Here is a 20,848-nt window from a genome sequence, read left to right on the forward strand (position 1 = left end):
AAAACAACCAAAGAATACTGTACTTACTGTACATCATTAATGTGCACATTCCTTTAGTGAAGTATGTTCTCTCCTAACAAGAATCTTCAGCACGTTAGGATAATGAGCCTCTTCTTGGTAAAGACACACCCTTGTATGTTTTAGGTGTGCCAAGATAAAGATAGAATAGGTCAACAATGCATGCAATAGATCCTCCATTCATGTGGGTTATGATGTTCGCAAATCTGACTGAGATTGAGACAGTTTACTAACAAAGTGTCAAAACAGTATTACACGTTGACATTTCAGTATTGAGTTTGAGACCTTGCTCACCCATTAGGCAAAATGGGAAAATACTAAGCGCAATGTGGCCACCAGGGAGCGCCACAAACTCACGAAAGAGAAGAATACACTTTCAATAAAGTTATATTTAAACTACCGGAAGTTCTGTTGCCTCGTAGAAAGGCAAATACGGCAAAAAAAATTGTATAGCAGTGTTGTTCTCTGTCATCCATTCTCTAAATGACTCCGATAAGGACAGAAAGTCAGCTCGTCTGCACCACTTAATTGAGAGACATCATTACGGCTCACGGGCCACATTCGGTCGGTCCAGTCTCTGTACCTCAGGCCTATGAAACAGACGTGCTAACCACCATTTCATTGTGGCATTATGACTGTTTTTGTTTGTAAATTTTATTTCCAAGTCGTTACATAAACTATGTCTACACAAGTAGCAAAACAACATAAAATGTCATCTAAATTTCGAAAAACACAATTTTTTGTATGTGATCAACAAAAATAGTTCAAAACACGATAAACTGATGATTTGCTTTAATTTTCAAAAACATGGCATTTAGTTTTATAGATCAACAAACTCACTGATTTGTTACTTGTAACTTGCTCAGCTCAGATTCCTTCAAACAACAGCAATAGCAATGATTCATTGAGGAAAACTTTAGTGAGTGTTCCGCAACTGCGGAGTGCAACATGCCAAATATTTCTCCCTTGAATCAGCTGTGAAATATTTTGGATATTTGAAATTAACCTTGACACATCTGCTGTAATAATTTATTTTGCATACTTAACATTTATTTTACATGACTGGTTTTACTTCCCATTGTTTTTCTGACTCAATACACACATTTCCTAATGGTCTCTCTCTTTTTGACCCTGTAGTTGTTTCTGTTTGTGCCTCATTGTTACAAGTGCTGTCAAAATGCAAAACAGGAACAGGGCGGGGAAGGATATACAGGCACACCACAGCTGGCTCTCCCCGAACGTCTCCACCAATGTATCCTTCCGCTTGACATAGTCCCAGAAGAGAGCCTCCAGTTGAAAAAGTGTGCACAGGGATAAAAACAGGTGAAAAATCTGGTGACCTTGGCCCAGAAAATCACAGCGGCCTGGGAAGAAGCGCTCAGGTATAGGGCAGGAGAAGAAGACAGCGCTCAAAAGGAAAGAAGCGACCTGGAGGGCGTGGAAGGGCAGTGAGGGCTCCTCCACCCAGGCTGCAGTCAAAAGCCGGTGAATCACAGGACTGATGTCCAGCAGATACGCTAGGGTGCAAGGGATCAGCTGACAGATTTTACGACCTACGGGATACGGACGCCGATATCTGGATTTGGCGAAACAGCTGCTTGCACAGGAAAGCCAGCCCAAGAAAGCAGCGCCGGGCAGGAACATAGAGCCAAAACAGCTGTCTCTCCATGCTGGCTCAGACACATAAAAATAATGTCCAAGGGAACATCCATATTGATAAATAGCCACACCCACATAATCCATGAAGAAGAAGAAATAGTGTGCATGCTCAGAGTGAGACTGAAAAAGATGGGCTGCTGCACTAAAGAACAAATACGTAAGTGAAGACACAAAGAAGAGGCATAAAGGCAAAGAGGCTGCCGTAAAGGTGTACCCCATGGCTCCTATTTTAGCCCACCAGCAACGTAGGAGCACAAGAGCCGCCAACAAGTGAGTCCACACGTTGAGGGATTCGTTGTGTCTCTGGAAGAGGCTGAAGAGGTAACAGCGCCACTTCTGATGGACAGGACGATATCCTGACAAGATGTAGGGTTCCCGAAACAAGCTGGGGACTTGAGAGGAAACGACAGTGGGGCTGGGCAGCGGCAGGGAGGAGGACGCCAGGTCGGAAAGTCGGGGGAGTTGGCCGATGTGCTTTGCGCTCGCGATGAAGGTGCTGAGTCGCTGTAGAAAGTCTCCTGACATCGCTGGGTCTTGTGTATGGAAGACACTGAACTGGACAATGTAGATGACACTGAAAAAAAGATATATACAAAATAGACGTCATGCACCTTTTCCACTGTATGATACCTAATCAACCCAGCGTAACTAACTATTGGTGATTTTCTAAAAGATGTAACCAAGATAAGTGTTCTAGAAAATGGATGGCAAAGTAATTCCATGATCATTAGGCTGAAATCACTCACACTTGCTTTCACTTAAGCCCAAAACAATATTAACTAGGATCCATTTTTTGTTTCACAAAGAACTTATTCATGTGATTAAATGGCAAAGAAATGTTGGCCAGCGCTCAGCCCACAGCACGTGACATTCCTAAACCCAGACCAACAAAAACATTTGTTTTCTTATTCCAACAATTACCTAAGGGAGGCACACTCAAGGTGAGTGCAATTTAAGTTAAATTCCTTCACATTTCTCTACTGGAAAAAAAGATAAGCAGTTAAACTTGTGCATATCACGTACTGTATATGTCGGTAGGGCCTGCGCCGAGGAACAGTCAAAACAAACCTACACCCATGTCGGAGAACAACTGCAATTCCCCCTTTAATTGTTGGCTATTCAAACATTTTACATGGATTAGTTTAAACTCTTTATATTTGAATTGAGTTTCATAGTAACAAAAGTTGAGCGGCTGAAAAAGTTAACTATGCAACAAGAAGTGAATATTATTCACTGAATAATATGAAGGTATTCAAAACAAGTTGAAACCCTTGATTTTTGCTAAACAGATGAGCCGAGCGCACCAGTGTGTGTCGATGGAACCCGTTGTCCTCCTGGAGCAGCACGTCCCTGCAATGAAAGGCACAAGCATAAACTATACTTGCTCGCCTCCCACAGAAGCTCCACAGCCTGAGAAGAACATGACGACATGTAGGTTTTATTCGGATAACGACACACTAGCGGACCTGGAAGTTTGTGGGCGGTGTTAAATAGAAACGCCCCAAAGTCATACTACATCCTCTGACAAAACATTATTAGTCTCCGTTCATGTTTTAGTCAAATCCATACCAGTGTTTGTGTCAAATGCATTCTTAATTCTAGTATAGTGACATCTAATGTACTTTTCCGTACAAAACATGAAGATGCCTTCACAGAAACATTAATGCGCTGTTTTGAACACTGCCAGAGAGTTATTCATATTATGCTATTAATGTTTGTCAGTTAAGTTCTACACAACTCCACTCAAAAGACGCAATTATAAACAAATATGTTAGATGATGTGACTGCATAAAATAAACTAATAATTACCAATAAGCCCCGCAAGGGCGAAAGTGCCCTCCAACCATTCATAAAAAAAAAGCCATATAAAGAAGGAACATTTAATTAAGTAAAAAAAAATCTCTCACTGCTTTGGAATGGAGATTAATAGTGATATATCTGAAAAGTGTGTGCATTATTATCTTCGCAAACCTCGTACAGTGACAAGACTTTAATATAACAAACTTGATATGTAGCACCACTTCTCTCACAAAGTATGAAAATGGGGAAAATATGTAGGTCGCCATCTACCGGACAACAGTAAAATGATCTCGTGGAGAGTCTCTTCCTGCTTTCTTTTCGCGGGAGTTCATTTAGGGGTTGGGTCATGTGCACATACAAAGTGCTGTCATTGGACAGCTGTAATGATCACGTGTAAACCGCGGAACTGTATTGGCCAATTGGGTGTTACGTTTTTCTTGCGCAAGGACGCCGTGGCGCGAAAAGTCTTCATTGTGCGGACAGACTACACAAGTCTGCACATCCGTCTGAACTGTGGAACATTCATATTCGTTTTTTTGGCCCTAAATACATACAAACTCTTGCATTATGGCTACCGATGTTGTAGATGACCGCTTGATGAGGGAGGCGCAGAGGGATTATCTGGATTTCCTGGATGATGATGTAAGTACTTTCATTATAACGACGTTAGTTATTGTGTTCCCTAATGAACACATGCGGTGCCGACCCAAAGAAATTACTTTTTGCCGTATTAATGCATCCCTGACACTACCGCACTACACATATTTCGGGACAGTCTAAAGCGCTTAACGTAAGTGTGGAAAACGGTTTAACGTTGCTTAATGTAAAAAAACCTCGATCGTCAACAAAAGTTATGGGGACGTCTCTAAAATATAATATAATATCAATATCAAAACGATCGCTGCAATATCTTGGTTTATGTGGACGTTAAGCATTGTCCACATCACCGTTTTTAGACATTAAACAATGTTAAGCTGTTTTATAGTAAGTATTTAAGACTGTCCTTATATTTCCATATTTAAACTGTCTATTTATAATTTGTGATGAAATTGAAATATGCATATTCTTTGTATTCCAGCAAGACCGGGGCATCTACCAGAGCAAAGTCCGTGACATGATCAGCGAGAATAAGTCTCGTCTCATTGTCAACATTAACGACCTGAGGAGACACAACGATGCACGGGCTGCAAAGTGAGCAAACATGACAAACAACAGCATCACAAAATGTGGCATCACTAAAGCTGTCAGTTGTTGTGTTTCTGACTGATTTATAGGTTGACGTGTGTCACTTACAAACCAGTTGGGATACCATCTTTTCATGTTAGACCCCAGGGGTCAGCAACATTTACTGTCAAAACAGCCATTTTACACCAAATAAATAACCAAAACATTTGAACATTTTGATTAACAAGTTAGTTTAATGTAGTGAAGGCCCAAGAGCTGCTGAAAGCTGCACCAGAACAGAACAATATGCAGCATCCAATAAGTACACGTTCATTTTCTTCTACCTTTCCTCTTCCCTTTTTGGATTTGTTTTTGTAATTTTTCAGACTTTGTTTTTAATACTATTTTAGATTTTTCTGCCTTTCTTTAAAATTTCTGACATTTTTGGACATATTATGGTTATTTTCTGCCTCTCTTACTTTTTTTTGACATTGTACAGCAAATTTTGCCCCCCATACTATCTATTTTCTGACTTTTTGGGGGGCAATTTTGTGGACATTTTATGGTAATTTTTTTAGATTTCTTCTTTTCGACATTTAAAAAAACAAAAACTTTTTGAACATTTTCTTTCTTGCCTTTTCTTAAATCAAATTTCTGACCTTTGGCGTTTTTGTGGACTTTTTATGGTAATTTTCTGATTTTCATCTTCCCTTTTGGACATTTTTAAGTAATTTTAAAAACCTTTTCCTATCCACCTTTTGCCTCTTTCTGATAACTAAAACAAATGGACTCTGACATTTTTTGAATATTTAATTATTACTTTATAAAATCAAAAAAAAAAAATTGTATTAGTTTCTACTGTTTTTTTGTTTTTTTTTTAAGATCCACAGGAGCCAAAGGATAGGGACCAAAGAGCCAAAGGTTGCAGACCCCTGTTTAGACCATGACATTGTTCAATGCGCAATGCCCTGTCAGATGGGATTTAGTCTAGATGCTTCATCTTAGTTCGCATTTATTAAAATGAAATGAATTTGCCTCAGATGTAATTAAAGCGTCCCAATATTTTTGCTCTGATGGCAGCATGCTGAGTGTTTCCCGCTGCCTTCCAGGTTGATGAACAACGCATTTGAAGAGCTGATTGCCTTTCAGCTGGCCCTGAAGGACCTGGTGGCCTCTGTGGACGCCACCTATGCCAAACAGTACGAGGAGTTCAACATCGGCCTGGAAGGAAGCTTTGGCTCCAAGCACATCACCCCCAGGACACTCACATCGAGGCTGCTGGGCAGTATGGTCTGTGTGGAAGGCATCATCACCAAGTGTGGGTTTCTTTGTTATATCTTGTTAGCATTAGGGCCTGACCGATTGATCGGCCGATTATTGGCCTTAAAACATTGGCCAAAACAATCCGCCAAATGGGCCTAATGGCCGATTATTTTCCTCTTAAAACGTTATCGAAGAAAACAGTAGTTTACGACGCTGTGAAAGTACCCCGAATGCACCGTTTTGCCTGCGTAGCATTAGCAACTAGCAAGTGTGTAGCGTATGTTATTCTGTCGTCCCTAAGCGTCCTTTAAGCTGTTTAATGACACCTTAGTTGGACTCAACTGTAAAATTAAACACAAAACGTTAAGAATTACATCCATTGTATATTTAAATACAAAACATGCTTCGTTTTAAAAACATCGCTAGCTTAGCGCTAATGCTAAAAGCGAAGGAAGGCTCCCATTCAAATTCAAACAGGAAGTTAGCATCGACTTCGGGAGTGTTTTTGTTTTAACAAATATCCACACACAAATGCTGTGGGAACACATACCCAAAGGTGAGATAAAACTACACAAAGGAACAAATTCTTCCCAATGTGTAAACTAGTTATTTTTTAATAGAACTCAATAGCAACTTTCTTCTGCACTCACTTTAAGTGTGTACATCATGGATGCATGGCACCACACTGCCCCCAAGAGGCCAAAACGCACAGGAACAGTCAGTATTTGTTCTTATATTTTTTTCCAGTTGCTATTATTTTAGTTTATTCTATTCTTATTTCACTTTCTTATTGTTTTATTTTGTCACTGTCCTTTCAAATTATATTTAAAGTTGATATTGCAAGGATTCAAATACTTTCTTTTCTCAAAATTTAGGGATGCAAACATCCCAAAAATGTATATTGGTCGGGCCCAAGTTGGCATACCACGCAAATAGTTTTTTCTTAGGTTAATGCTGCCTTGCTTTGCCGTAGGTTCTCTTGTGCGCCCCAAAGTGGTTCGCAGCGTCCACTACTGCCCTGCCACCAACAAGACCATGGAGCGCAAGTACACAGATATGACCTCCTTGGATGCGTTCCCTTCTAATGCCGTCTACCCCACCAAGGTATCTAAGCGCATGCTAGCATTAGCGGGACACGCACATACCGATCATCAATCCTTCCTAACAGGACGAGGAGAACAATCCTCTGGAAACAGAGTTCGGTCTGTCCGTCTACAAGGACCACCAGACAATCACGGTGCAGGAGATGCCGGAGAATGCCCCCGCGGGCCAGTTGCCTCGCTCTGTGGACATCATTCTGGACAATGACCTTGTGGACGTGGTCAAACCGGGAGACAGAGTGCAGGTCATCGGAACGTACCGCTGCCTGCCTGGAAAGAAGGGAGGCTTCACTTCAGGAACGTTCAGGTGAAATCTGGCTTCATATTCTTTGCTGTGGACACATTTCTTATTTGAAAACATTTGCATGGACAAAGACGTTTAATTTACACAAATATTTTATTTCTAGGGGTGTCAAAATGAGTGCATTCATATTGAGTTAATTTAAAGTTTCTTTTTTTAACGCCCGATTAAAGTAGCACTAAGTAACTTTTCAACCTTCATAAAATATTTTCATAACTCTTCTGATGAAACATTGACTTCAAACTGGTTGAATTGTACCTTTGCCATGGCCTGAGGGCGTCTGTATCATTTTTACTGGCACGAAGCAACTTTGAGGAGGATGGTAGGATCACTGCCACACAAAAAACTGCAAATGTGCTGACGGTTTTGTGGCATGCGTCAAAAGCTACCCCAGATGAAAGGAAAGTCAAGGATTAACATTGGCCTGGATTTCATTCGCTGGCGTGAGCTAAAGAACAACGCAATGTGCTTGTCCTCATTGGAAATGTGGTTTTCCTTAAGACATAACAATACAGCTTTTGTCCAAATGGCGTCACTATTATCAACGTAAACTGAAAGTTCATTAGTGTTGCTTTAATGTGAAAGCACGAAGCATCATCAGTGTCTTTTTAACTTAAAATTACTTTTATCAAATACTATGAAATTACTTTATCAATGAATCAAACGATACAGCCATATTTGTATTAGGTTAACATGTTTTTTCACTTTTATATTAACAAGAATATGAAAAACAAAGAAAACATTTCGAACAGATATAAAATGTGCAATTAATTTGTGATTAATCATGAGTTAATTATTGAAGTCATGCGATTAACTCATTCATTCCCAGCCATTTTCACTTAAGGCAACCCCCTTCGCTTTTTGACTGATTTTAAAAGGTCCACAGAATATTGTGTTCTATTGCTAGAAAACATGGAACCTACCAAAAGAAAGATTAGAGGCTCTTCTTTCATCAGGAAAAAAGTACATTTGTATCTGTTTTAGGGTGACCAACTGCTAATAAGTCCGAGGGGACAAGGGGTATGTTTCTGAGGGACAATGTGGGACACTCCTCAGCGATTTGGCGGCCCCTCCCCCTGGGCAGACTCTCTGATGGTGGTTTACCCATTTCTAGCACATATGTCAGGGCTAGTGACTAACATTTTTTCTTAGGAGCGCAACAGCCCCTAACTCAAAAATTTAGGAGCACAGGAAGAAAATTTAGGGGTGCACACGTAAATTGACTTGCAAAGTAAATATTCCCATTTTACAGCATTTTCATTATATTACTAATAAATACTACAATGTTTTTGATTCATATTTTTGGTATAAGTGTCCACACATCATACACCATAAATATACATTTACATCTTACTAAAAATGTCAAGTTAATGTTTAGACCAGAAGTGCAAGTATTATCAAAAAAAAATTCACAAGCTGCACATGTTTGTGGGTATCAACAAAATTATTTGCAGTGTTGATTTCACAATAAGCATTTTTATACTGTACAACTGATATGGCTATGATTCATACTAAAATCATTAAAACGAACAGCAATTAGCATTAGAATATAGCTTAAGTTTGATTATTATTCACAAACCTGTTGAAACCACTGGCAAAAAAAGCTTGTTGCAACATGGCCCTGGCTGATTTTATACACCTGCTGGCTGTTTTTTGTAATAACTACCATTGCTTTAAGTGATCTCTTCATGTCAGAAGCTGTAGCAAAGCCTTCTATATAAGACGTTTTTGGCAGTGCAGGACAAAGCGTTAAAAACATTTTGATACCTTTTTGGGTTTGAATGAGTTAATTACGATTTAAAAAAATTACTGACTAACACTAACAGTGTTTTCTCAATTATTTTCGTCCCAGGACCATCATGATCGCCTGTCATGTCAAACAGATGAGCAAGGAAGCATCCGCGGTCTTCACAGCCGATGACATCAGCAAAATTCGAAACTTCTCCCGCAGTCGCTCTATCGTAAGTCTGTCGCTGTCAGGTCTGTCCTGCAGTTCATAATGACTTGATTTGTATTAAGTTTTATAACGTGGTGACGATTTTTCAACAAGCAAAACCATTTCCAATCTTGTGTTGAGATGCTCTTGATAGTGGTCCAATCTTGTTTCTTTCTGCCTTCATCTAGAACGCTTTTGATCAGCTGTCTCGCTCACTGGCCCCCAGCATCCACGGCCACGAGTACATCAAGAAGGCAATTCTCTGCATGTTGCTTGGTGGTGTGGAGAAGGTGCTGGAAAACGGCTCGCGACTCAGAGGAGACATCAACATCCTGCTCATTGGTACGAGAACTAACCTTGCTTAACTGGAGTATAGGCGTACCTTTTTTGTGGGCGGGTCTGGTTTGATTGTTAAACTGGGGAGGAAACCCACCCCCAAATCTCACTACGATGGCCAGCAGATGGCGGCATTTCTTGGATGAGCTCAATGTGTGTCACATGAATGTTTAAGCTCTTAAAACATGATAGACCCCCTTTGAAATATGACTGTTTCTAGCTGCTTGAACAAAGTGTTTGTCACATTAAGTCTAATACATTTAAATTTAGAAGTAGATGCGATGGTGTAATGAACGTACATACACATGCGTGGTACGCAAGCGTACACTACTAAATACAACTGCTGCTATAAATAGCGTGCAGGTAGTTTGTCAAGTGTAAACAAAACAATTGTAATGTTGCTGAATAATATTTTCAACATGATTTCCATCATTGATTGATCAGTGATGTGCTTTGCAAAATTAAGGTGTACTCTATGAATATGACAGATTTAAAAGATATGAGAAGGCATCAATGCGCTTGCTACACATCGACAGCAATGCAGACCTAATCCAATGAGTTCCCCAGAATTATGCCTTGAAAATGATTCCAATTTCTTTCAACTTGAGCTCACTATCATAGTATAGCTATCATGCTTTTTTTTTCGAAACTCATCAGGTTAGATTGTCAACAGGTTATGTCATGGATCTTGATGTGCCGTAGAGCTGTACAGCTGTTGTAAAACCAGCAAAACCGAAAAAGATTTAAAATCCAAAAAGCGTGTAGTATAAAAAGAATAAATTGAACAAAACTGATATTATGTCTTTTAAATCTGCAGATTTTTGCCTATAGTTTTTATTTTTTTTAAAGCGCATGAACACATTCTATCATAAAACAAAGATAATGACATACAAACCCCATCCACACAAAAACTGGCCCATTTTTGCCCATTTTTGACTTTTTCTAAAAGTTAAACAAATACTTAAGTGCTAAGTATTGTAAAACCGTCTAATGTTGTGCCTGTAATTCATATCTTTATTGTGTTAATGACACAAAAATATATTTTATTTAAATTTATTGGACAATTAAATGGTTATGCGAATTGTATTACGTCAATAATCCACATTGTTTAGATCAGTGGTGGGCAAACTCGGTCCTCAAGGGCCGGCGTCCTGCAGGTTTTGGAGGTTTCCCTGCTGCAACACAGCTGATTCCAATCAACAGGATCGTTACCAAGCTTATGCAGAGCTTGCTAATGAGCTGATCATATATCAGCTGTGTTGGAGAAGGGAAACATCCAAGACCTGCAGGACTCCGGCCCTCGAGGACCGAATGTGCCCACCCCTGGTTTAGATGCTAATAATGACAGTAAACAAACAATGCTGTTACATTGGTTTTTTTAGGCTCTCGTTATCATGTTTTTTTCTCAAATTTTGTTTATATTATTTCATTAATTATTGTTAACGATAATAACCTTAGTGTGTGCCCCGCTTTAGTTGTAGAATTTGCTTGATTTTAAAAAGCTCAAAGAAGAACTCAAGTCAAAAATGGAACAAGACTGTACGGGAAGAGCAGACATAAAGGAGCAAGAGAATACTGTGTTTAGGCTAGTGAATATATGATTAGATTTGTTTCCCCCCTTAGTGCGTCTTTAACTCTTTAAAACCCCAAAACTTATAAATTCGTTTTAAAAAGTTTTTTTTTAATGTTTTTTTTATGCTAGTGCATACAGAAGGCTTTGATGCAGCTTCTGACCTGAAGACGTCACTTAAAGCAACAACAAACAAACAAAACGGCCAGCAGGTAGCAGCAGAGTATCTCATTCACTGCCATTGACAGCTATAGACGTAAAAAATTCATTTGAACTATTTCTATTAGTTTAGTTTTTTCTATTTTTTGTTAACAAGTGTATGAAAACCTAGATTTTTTTTGTACATTTAGAACAGATATAAAATTTGTGATTAATTGTGAGTTAACTAGTGAATGCGAATAATTACGATTACAAATTGTAATCGCCTGTTAGCCCAAATTTTTTATTAATCTTTTCTTTTTCTTTTCGTTTTTAAATTTTTAATAATTTTTTTATTTTTTAAAGAAGATTATTAAAAATTAGAGGCGTCAGGCGAGTACTATTTATAATCATAATTAATCGCAGGACTTCACTAGTTAACTCACGATTAATCACAAATTTTATATCTGTTCTAATACAATATTTAAAAAAACCACTAGGTTTTCATACTCTTGTTAACAAAAGTGGTATATATATTTTTTTATAATTGAAATAGTTAAAATGACTTTTTGACGTCTATAACCGTCAAGGGCAGTGAATGAGGTATAAGAGATCAGCCAGATCTGTTTTTCACCAGTGTTTTCAACAGGTTTGTGAATAATAATGAAACTTGGCTATATTCTAATGCTAATTGCTGCAAAACTTTTTCTTTGCTGATGAAAGAAGAGACTCTAATCTTTCTTTTGGTAGGTTCCATGTTTTTTTTGGCAATAGAACACAATATTCTGTAGGCCTTGCAAAATCTGTCAAAATCCAGTAAAACAGCCGGGAGCGAAGGGGGTTGCTTCAGTGAAAATGGCTGGGAGTGAATGAGTTAAGTAGGAGTAAAAGTATTGTTGTGTATTGACCTCTTTCAGGTGACCCTTCGGTTGCCAAGTCTCAGCTTCTGCGTTACGTTCTCCACACCGCACCCAGAGCCATCCCCACCACCGGACGGGGCTCCTCTGGGGTGGGCTTGACCGCCGCCGTCACCACTGACCAGGAAACCGGTAGGAAATAATACATCAGCTGATTTCCTTCTCATCCAATCGGATTGATTAATCTTTCCAATCCGCCTCAAGGGGAGCGGCGTCTGGAGGCCGGCGCCATGGTGCTGGCTGACCGCGGCGTGGTGTGCATCGACGAGTTTGACAAAATGTCCGACATGGACCGCACCGCCATCCACGAGGTGATGGAGCAGGGTCGAGTCACCATCGCCAAAGCCGGCATCCACGCTCGCCTGAACGCCCGCTGCTCGGTTCTGGCAGCCGCCAACCCCGTCTACGGAAGGGTGAGTTTCACAGGTGTGAAACGCGCGTATTGGGAATTGTGCTAACACGTTAAAAAAAAAAAAGTATTACAAAATGCATTTAGTTCACAAAGAATACGACTTTTTCAAAAGTTTTTTCCGGGGAAAAAAATATGACAAAAGTAAGTTTATTTCTAACAAAAACTAGAACGGAATACATTTATTTAGCAAAAAACAACAACTTTTTAATGATTTTTTTTCACTAGAACTAGACAAAGTGGGAATGCTGAAAAGCTGAATGCTAAGATTTGAATGCATGTGCTTATAAAGTAAATTAAACGATAAATTACTAAAGTACTAAAATGTAAGGTTTGAACCCAGGTACTCCGCGGTGGAAGGTAATTGCTCTAACCTCTGAGCCAATGTGACTTGTTTGAAATCATGGCTAATGGTGTCATCTGATGCTGAACGCAAGCATGCATTTAATCATTTCAATGAAATTATAATGCATTTTGTGATATGGTAGTCAGTTGGTATACATGTATATCACTTAGCATAATGGCTATGGATATATTTGCAATGTGCAGTCAAAGGTGGGATTCGAACCCGCAACCTGCTGGTTATTGGACAATGCACTTTACCAACTGCTCCACTGAGCAGTATCAGACAGGTGGTAATGATGATCAGACGATAAATACCCCGGGAGGTGTGAGTTTTTGTTGAAAGTTGAAATTTGAACGGTGTAAATCGGAAATATTATGTGGGAGTTGTTACACGGCAAAAAAGTTTGAAACTTTGAAATTAAAATTGATAGAAAGTTGTTTTTTTTATCTTACATTTTACCTATTATTTTCTGTCTTTTTAAAATGAACAAAAACACCACATTTATTTATTTTTTAAAAATTATTAAAAAACGATTTTCACCCCAAAAATATTTTTAGGTATATGTTGTTTCCCTTCAATACAATTTCGTCATGTTAAGATTAACTTTTTGGGCCGTATAAAAACAATTTACAAGGAGAGTTTTGAGTAACTGATTATTTTCAATTTTTTTTTAAAATAATAATTAAAGCTACGCACGGGTTGAGGAACAAACAGCCACTCTACCACCTGAGCCATGCAGCTCCTGCAGTGTGCCAGTTTATAAATGTTTTTTTAGGCAGAATGCTCGTACCTCCAAGAGACCAGTTTTTGGTCTCATTTAGGATACAATAGTAATGCAGTGTAGTGGCAAACAGCAAGAGTGTCATCAGGTGGTTGAGTGGCTGGCTCTCAGGCTGAATATCATGAGTTTGTTTCTCAATGCTTCAGTTACATTTGAATTGTTTGTTGTTGTTTTTTATTTTAAATTTATCTCGCGTCGCCACCTGATCTCACTGTGCCTCTTTTGCGGTGGTAGTACGACCAGTACAAAACCCCCATGGAGAACATCGGGCTGCAGGACTCTTTGCTGTCACGTTTCGACCTCCTCTTCATCGTGCTGGATCAGATGGACCCGGAGCAGGATCGGGAGATCTCGGACCACGTCCTCCGGATGCACCGCTACCGCGACCCCCGCGAGCAGGAGGGCGTAGGTACTGCAGTTCGCGTTGATGCAGAAGTGGCTTCATTTGAGATGTCGCTTATTTATTTCTGTCCATTTTTTAGCAATGGCTCTAGGTGGCTCCGTAGACGTCCTGGCCACAGACGACCCGGATGTTGTGGCGCAGGAGCACGAAGAGCTGCAGGTCTACGAGAAACACAACAACCTGCTGCATGGAAACAAGAAAAAGAGGTAGACTCATTTGCCATCATATTGATAAAAACAAATAAAGCATTACGGGACTCTTAAGAGCAGTTTTAGTAAGTGGAGCATCAGGCGATTAAAATTTGTAAACGTAATTATTCGCATGACTTAACTAGTTAACTCATGATTAATCACAAATGTTATATCTGTTCTAAATGTACAAAAAAATCTAGGTTTTCATACTCTTGTTAACAAAATTGGAAAAAAATTAACTAATAGGAATAGTTCAAATGAATTCTATAGCTGTCAATGGCTGTGAATGAGTTAATATGCGAATCCGCGGGTGCCAAACTGCAAATATGCAACTTTCATTTTAAGTTGTGATATCACCATTCACCACTAGATGGCAGTTATGTCTTAGTTACCCCTCACACCAGGTCTCCAACGTGAGTAGGCCTAATGTTTTTTGGGGGACAAATTTGAAAAAATATGCAATGCAAAACATAGCACCTCAATAATATTACAATTTTGAGTGAGTTCATTTTTGTAGGTAAAATGCACAAAATGAGTTCTTGCACTTAATGTTGGATTCTTGTTCAGCAGTTTTGTGCCATCCTTGAATTGTATTTTTTTACGAAAGATTCCTTTGCATTAGAAAAATAAAACCACTATGTAGTTATTTTGTTGTTTGCTTCAAACACTTTCTTGTTTGGTTAGCATTAAAACAAAATATTATAACAAAAGGAAGTACCGGTATATTGGCGCACATTTTGTACGTATTTTGGTAAATGGCATTGTTTTGTCATACATCTGGTTAGGAAGTGGGTGGTCCTATGTGGCTCCATAGTAGCACTGATGAAAAATTGTTGCCCGTCCCTGCTCTATCACTTCATTATAATTTTTTTTTTTCTTGTGGAACCCAAGTGTGTTGAACAACATTTACAATACATCACTGAGGTATTAAATCACAAGAAATGGATTAATCAAAGAAGTTGCTCTAAAATAATACCTAAACTGCTCACAGCCCTGCCACCATGCGACCTAAGCCCCAACCATATAAGAGCCCACCACAGATTTTAATTCCTTATTGTTAATAAAACAAACAAACAGATTTAACCTTTTTTTGGCATTAATATTCACATTTGCATCAAGTCCTTGCATAGCTTTATATGACCGATTGTTTCAGGGAGAAGATCGTGAGCAAGGAATTCATGAGGAAGTACATCCACATCGCCAAGGGGGTGACGCCGGTGCTGACGGAGGAGGCGGCCAATCACATCGCAGAAGAGTACTCGAGGCTGAGGAGCCAGGAGCAGCTCGGCACCGCTATTGCCAGGGTGAGCAATTAATTTCAACATTACAATGTGTTAATCTCCACAATAGTTCATGGACGTATTTCGTTTTAGGTTTTGCCTAAAAAAACAAAACGATTCTAATAAAAATCGCTATTCTCATTTAGCACGATTCAGAATCGATTTTAAATGTCCCAAAATCAATTTGATCTAAATTATTTTATACTGTCGTGCCTTTGTGTGTGCCTTTATTGGAGCACTGTTCATGTTGTTCATAATTTGGCCACTTAAGGGCAGTGTGGTTCCGCGTGTTCTAATGCACTGTTAAGTTGTAGCCACATTAGAGAGTAGAAGAAAAAAGTCACAATCAAATTATGCCAATAAAAGTTGTTGTTTTTGCAGCGTAGAAAGAGCACATGTCTGTGAGTAACGTTAAGATGCTTCTCTGTATACATTCCTGAAGCGTTGGCTATGAATAGCCGCTCTTTTGAGTGATAAAAGTGCTGCGAGTAGCGCGCTAATTAGCGTTAGCGAGTCAACGGCACTTTCCATTGTGCATTAGCCTTGAGCTAGCTACATTTGTCACCGCTTTAATCGCCCACTCTGAATGGTCATTGAGAATGGAACAGGGTGAAACGGATACCAGCATTGGACTCTTTTTGAGGGAGTGTTCGCTGTCTGCTAAACTGTAATCAGCTTGCTCAGAGAAGGCAGAATATACTGTAAAAGCGATAAAATTTGTAGCTAGTTACATAGAGTAGCAGTTGTGGTCCACACAGTTTTTGTGGGAAAAAAGCACTTTCCTTACAATTCAAAATTTAACTAGACAAAGTGCAATTTCTGCAGAAATTGCGTGGGAAAGCTGAATGCTAATAGCTGAATGCTAAGCTGAATGCTTATGACGTAAATAAATTTAATAAATGATAAATGAATAAAACAACACTTGCTTACAGCATCCTTCCAATAAATGAAAAAAAGACAGTTTATTGTCTCCATTTGTCATTCTGTCTTGCAAACCAGACTGGAGTAGATCATGATGATTCTTTGGATATCTATAAATTAAAGCAGAAATCATTGTCAATCAAAACATTTTGATTCAGAAATCGATTCTGAACCGAATCGCAGACCCAAAAACCGGAATCGAATCGTGAGACAGTGAAAGATTTCCACCCCTAATGTTAACCGTCCCGTCTGCGTCCGTCCCAGACATCCCCAGTGACGGCCCGAACGCTGGAGACAATGATCCGTCTGTCCACGGCTCACGCCAAGGCCCGCATGAGCAAAGTGGTGGAGATGGAAGACTCGGAGGTTGCGGTTGAGCTCGTCCAGTTCGCCTACTTTAAGAAGGTGAGCGCGCTGAGCAAGTTGGAATGTCTGAGCAGCAGGTGACAAACGTGATCTCATGAAGGTTCTTGAGAAAGAAAAGAAGCGTTCCAAAAAGGGACATGCGTCTGACTCGGATGTGGAGGAAGAGGAGGGATCCACTCAGCAGACACCGAGATCTCAGAGAAAGAGGTGGACGTCGATTCCAGGCTTTTCGCCACACAATCTGTTTGTAGCCCCTAACAATACCGTATGTGTCCTGTAGGGTGCGCCGTGGGTCTCAGGGCAGTGAGCCCTACAGTCCATACGACTTCAGTGAAGAGCAGGATGTTCCTGAAAGTAAGAACTCGATCACAATTGAATGCTTTTGATTCATTAAGTATATTTTCAGTGGTTACTTTATTTTGCTTCTTGTGTGTCTATAACCGTTGCTTCAAAATCACAACAAATTACATAAACAACTGCCAGGGTTTTAATAGGTTTGGATTTGTCATTATAGTTTTTATTCTGTCTGTTTTTTGTTATCAATTAAGTTGGTTTTAATTAGTGTATATAGAGCGGAAGAAAGGCTTTATTTTTGTTTTGATGTTTTTGACAGGTGCAAATCCACCCTGCCACACTTTGGCTTTAGCCCCAGGTGCTAGCTAGCTCCCTAGCTAGCTCCCATGGTGCTTGTTTATATTTTAGGGAGCTAAAGCCAAATTGTGGCAGGGTTTTCTGGACCTGGATTTACCAACTCTGTTTTTTAATATTAGTTTGTTTATATATATGTGTATATTAGGGATGTTCGGGATGTTACCTATACCAAATTCTGATGCTGCTACTACTTTTGTTACATAACATTTCTCAAAAAATTATGACAGATAATTTTATATGTTTCAAAATAAACAGTACATTTTGTAGAGTACATTTTACTCTCGAAAGAGTATTTGGTCTTACTCTAAACAGTGTCAAATTTACACTTGGAAGAGATTAAAATAGTTTGTATACTAGAGAATGTTTTTTTTTTATTATAAACTAATACAATTTACTTAAAACATTTCCTTCTAAAATTTACTTAAAATTTCTGAGTGGAAAAACTTTACTTAGTTTTTGTCATGGGGTAGGCCAATGCTCTTGTACACAGTATAAATCCTTTGAGTAAAATTTACTCTGAATATTTTACTCTCTCCCAAGTGTAAATTTTACTCTGTGTAGGGTGGGACTAAATAGACTCTTTTAGAGTAAAATTTACTCAACAAAATTTGCTGTGATTTGTATATATCCCTATATAGCATTTTTCTTTAAATCCGCTTTGGCCTTGAAATAAGGCCCAGCATGGGCCAGATATGATATTTGGGTAATAGAGTAAATTAAGTCATTGACTCCCAGCCATTTTCACTGAAGCAACCCCCTTTGCTCCCGGCTTGTTTTACTGGATTTTGACTGATTTTGCAGGGCCCACAGAATATTGTGTTCTATTGCTATAAAAACATGGACTACCTACCAAAAGAAAGATTAGAGTCTCTTCTTTCATCAGGAAAAAAAAGTAGATTTCTATCTGTTTCCGTTTTGCAGCAATTAGCATTAGAATGCAATTAATTCTGTTCTTGCTGAATTAGTCTCTTGTATCTGCATGTCAACATTGCAAAACCGACAACATAAACTCAACGCCGGTGATGACATTTTCATCCTTTGCCGTGATTGGCCGAAACAAAAGTTAGGTAGATGATTCTGCTTCGTCCAATCAGCTCGAAGTGTTGTACAGCATGCCCCGCCTTTCCCCAGCAAATCAACGCGGAGCAGTCCCAGACTGATATTGTGGAGAAGCACAAATCAATCTGGCTATTGCCAGGCTACATGTCAGAAGCTTCATCAAAGCCTTCTGTATGCTCTTTCATAAAAAACGTATAAAGACGTTTTGGGAGTGAAGGACAAAGTATTAAAAAACATATTTACACGTTTAACGGCACATCACAAATGAAATTGCCAACTTTCTTCTTCGAACATTAATACCAAAATTAATACATGAAATAAACCGTAAAAGCTCATGTATGAAATTGACAAAGATGACGACAAAGGACGTTCTCTATAATTAACGTTAGTTTTATAAATGTAAAATGTAGTATTAGTAGTTATTTTCTTTTTTCTTTTTTAAACATCCTCTTGTTTTTATTTAATTTATGAAAATAGTTTTCAGTTGTAATTCAAGTTACTTCATTAGTTGAAAATCCTTTAATACCTCTGACGGCGTCAAACCTGAGCTTTTATTATCTCCTCTGATTCATTTGTTAACATACATTTTTATTTAACTACACAGTTTTCTTTCCTTGTAAATCTCTCACTGTCATTGTGCTCTTCAGTTCAGGCCACCTCTGTGAAAAAAACAAAGGCCAAGCAAGTGGAGGAGGAACGAATGGATGCCACCTCACAGGCTGACGCCTCTGAGCTCTCTACTGAAAGGTGAATGCCTTCCACATGTGGGAAAATAACATTTCATTTCAAAAGAATGGGTCATTAAATAACTTTCGCTTTTCTCCCGCTAGGCTGAAGGAGTTCAAATCCTCGCTATTCGCCGTGTTCCAGTCCGCTCACGCTCAGTCGGTGAATATGCAGGCGCTGTTGGACGGCGTCAACAAAGAGCGTCAGGCGCGCTTCACCGAGGCGGAGGTCCGCACCGCTTTGACTCGTATGCAGGACGACAACCAGGTCATGGTGGCGGATGACATCATCTTCCTCATCTGAGAGCAGCCGAATCTGTCAATTCTGTTCTGTGGACTTCAAAAGAATATACGTTTATGGGTTTTCCCCACCTCTTCCTTTCATACTTTCCATTGTAACAAATGGTTGCAATTGTGAAAATGTATGTAATGCATCTAGTAAACTGTTTGGTTAATATTGGTTAGAGTAAACTTTCATACATTATATGCAGTCAAACATACTATTATTCCCCCTTTGATTTCTGTAAATAGTGGAAGCAATTTGAAGACGGGGGGGAAAAAATTGTGAAAAAAATAAAATACTTTAGCACAGCATAATTGTTTTGTTTTGTTTTGCATTGAAATGCCATTCCAATTGTATTTATTGTTCTTCATAAATGTTTGAATATGAATCAAGTTTTTAAACCGCTTAATCAGTTTTCCATATCACTTAATCATCATTAGGGCTGCGAGCTGAAGGCTATCGCAGCCGTCTTCAGGCAAGAGGTAGGTTACAGGGGTGTTCCTGCAGCCTTTACGCAGATCCTTAGTCTTTAAAAGCATTCAATTCATGATTCTGTAAAAGTAGGGACAAGCAAGTACCGATACCAAATATATCTGGCCAATACTTCAAGGTAGCGGTACACACGATAGTAACTGATACCCAGAGATGGGAAATAACGAAGTACAAACACTTTGTTACTGTAACTTTAGTAGTTTTTTTTAAAGTTTTTTTAGTAGTAGTTACTTTTATCCGTTACATTTTAAAAACAGTATCTGTACTTTACTCTATACATTTTCAAGACAGAGGGCCGTTACTCGTTACTTTTGTTTAACGTGCACCACATCGATTAAAAGGCGCAAAAAACTTTATTACATAGGAAAACTTATTGAATTGCTTTCCGTTGTGAAATCAGGCAGTACATCGAGTCCATTAAGTTTTCTCGTAGTCAAAAGGCTATCAAGACCAACAAATTAATGTCAACATTTCAGTATTTTCTGTAAACTTATCCCCCCTGGTTTGTTATTGTTTTCTTTTATGTATAGTCAATTGTTTCAGTCGTTGGTTTGTCATTTTTAAGAATGGCTATTGTAAGTTTTGCAATAAAAAAAAAAAAACAGGTTAATGTTCATAGCTCGGCCAACCATACGAAGCGTTACGCACGCCGTACCCCCCCCCCCCCCATTATACTCATGAAATAGAGGGCTCAAAATGTCTTGTATTTAATGATACGTTTGGCGTTATAGGGTTTTAA

General features: G+C 39.0%; 2 protein-coding genes across 2 annotated transcripts; one reads left to right on the forward strand and one right to left on the reverse strand.

Moving 5' to 3' along the window:
- Positions 1 to 1,033: 1,033 nt before the first annotated feature.
- paqr8 (progestin and adipoQ receptor family member VIII) lies at positions 1,034 to 3,113 on the reverse strand. The gene is made up of 2 exons (XM_086061314.1): positions 2,982 to 3,113; positions 1,034 to 2,251 (listed from the first exon to the last, which is right to left on the reverse strand). The coding sequence occupies exons 1-2, from the start codon at positions 3,047 to 3,049 to the stop codon at positions 1,126 to 1,128; spliced, it is 1,194 nt and encodes a 397-aa protein (XP_085917440.1). The 5' UTR covers positions 3,050 to 3,113; the 3' UTR covers positions 1,034 to 1,125.
- Positions 3,114 to 3,960: 847 nt separating this feature from the next.
- Positions 3,961 to 19,931, forward strand: mcm3 (minichromosome maintenance complex component 3). The gene is made up of 17 exons (XM_086061002.1): positions 3,961 to 4,119; positions 4,556 to 4,668; positions 5,751 to 5,959; positions 6,878 to 7,008; positions 7,073 to 7,311; positions 9,158 to 9,266; positions 9,430 to 9,583; positions 12,203 to 12,334; positions 12,407 to 12,615; positions 13,973 to 14,147; positions 14,221 to 14,347; positions 15,486 to 15,636; positions 16,798 to 16,938; positions 17,000 to 17,106; positions 17,180 to 17,253; positions 19,257 to 19,356; positions 19,440 to 19,931. Exons 1-17 carry the CDS (start codon positions 4,045 to 4,047, stop codon positions 19,636 to 19,638), a joined length of 2,445 nt encoding a protein of 814 aa, XP_085917128.1. The 5' UTR covers positions 3,961 to 4,044; the 3' UTR covers positions 19,639 to 19,931.
- The last annotated feature ends 917 nt before the right edge of the window (positions 19,932 to 20,848 follow it).

The sequence above is a fragment of the Leptonotus elevatus genome, chromosome 18 (assembly GCF_054856555.1).
Source record: "Leptonotus elevatus isolate MCC_2025b chromosome 18, RoL_Lele_1.0, whole genome shotgun sequence".
NCBI classification, from domain to species: Eukaryota; Metazoa; Chordata; class Actinopteri; order Syngnathiformes; family Syngnathidae; genus Leptonotus; species Leptonotus elevatus.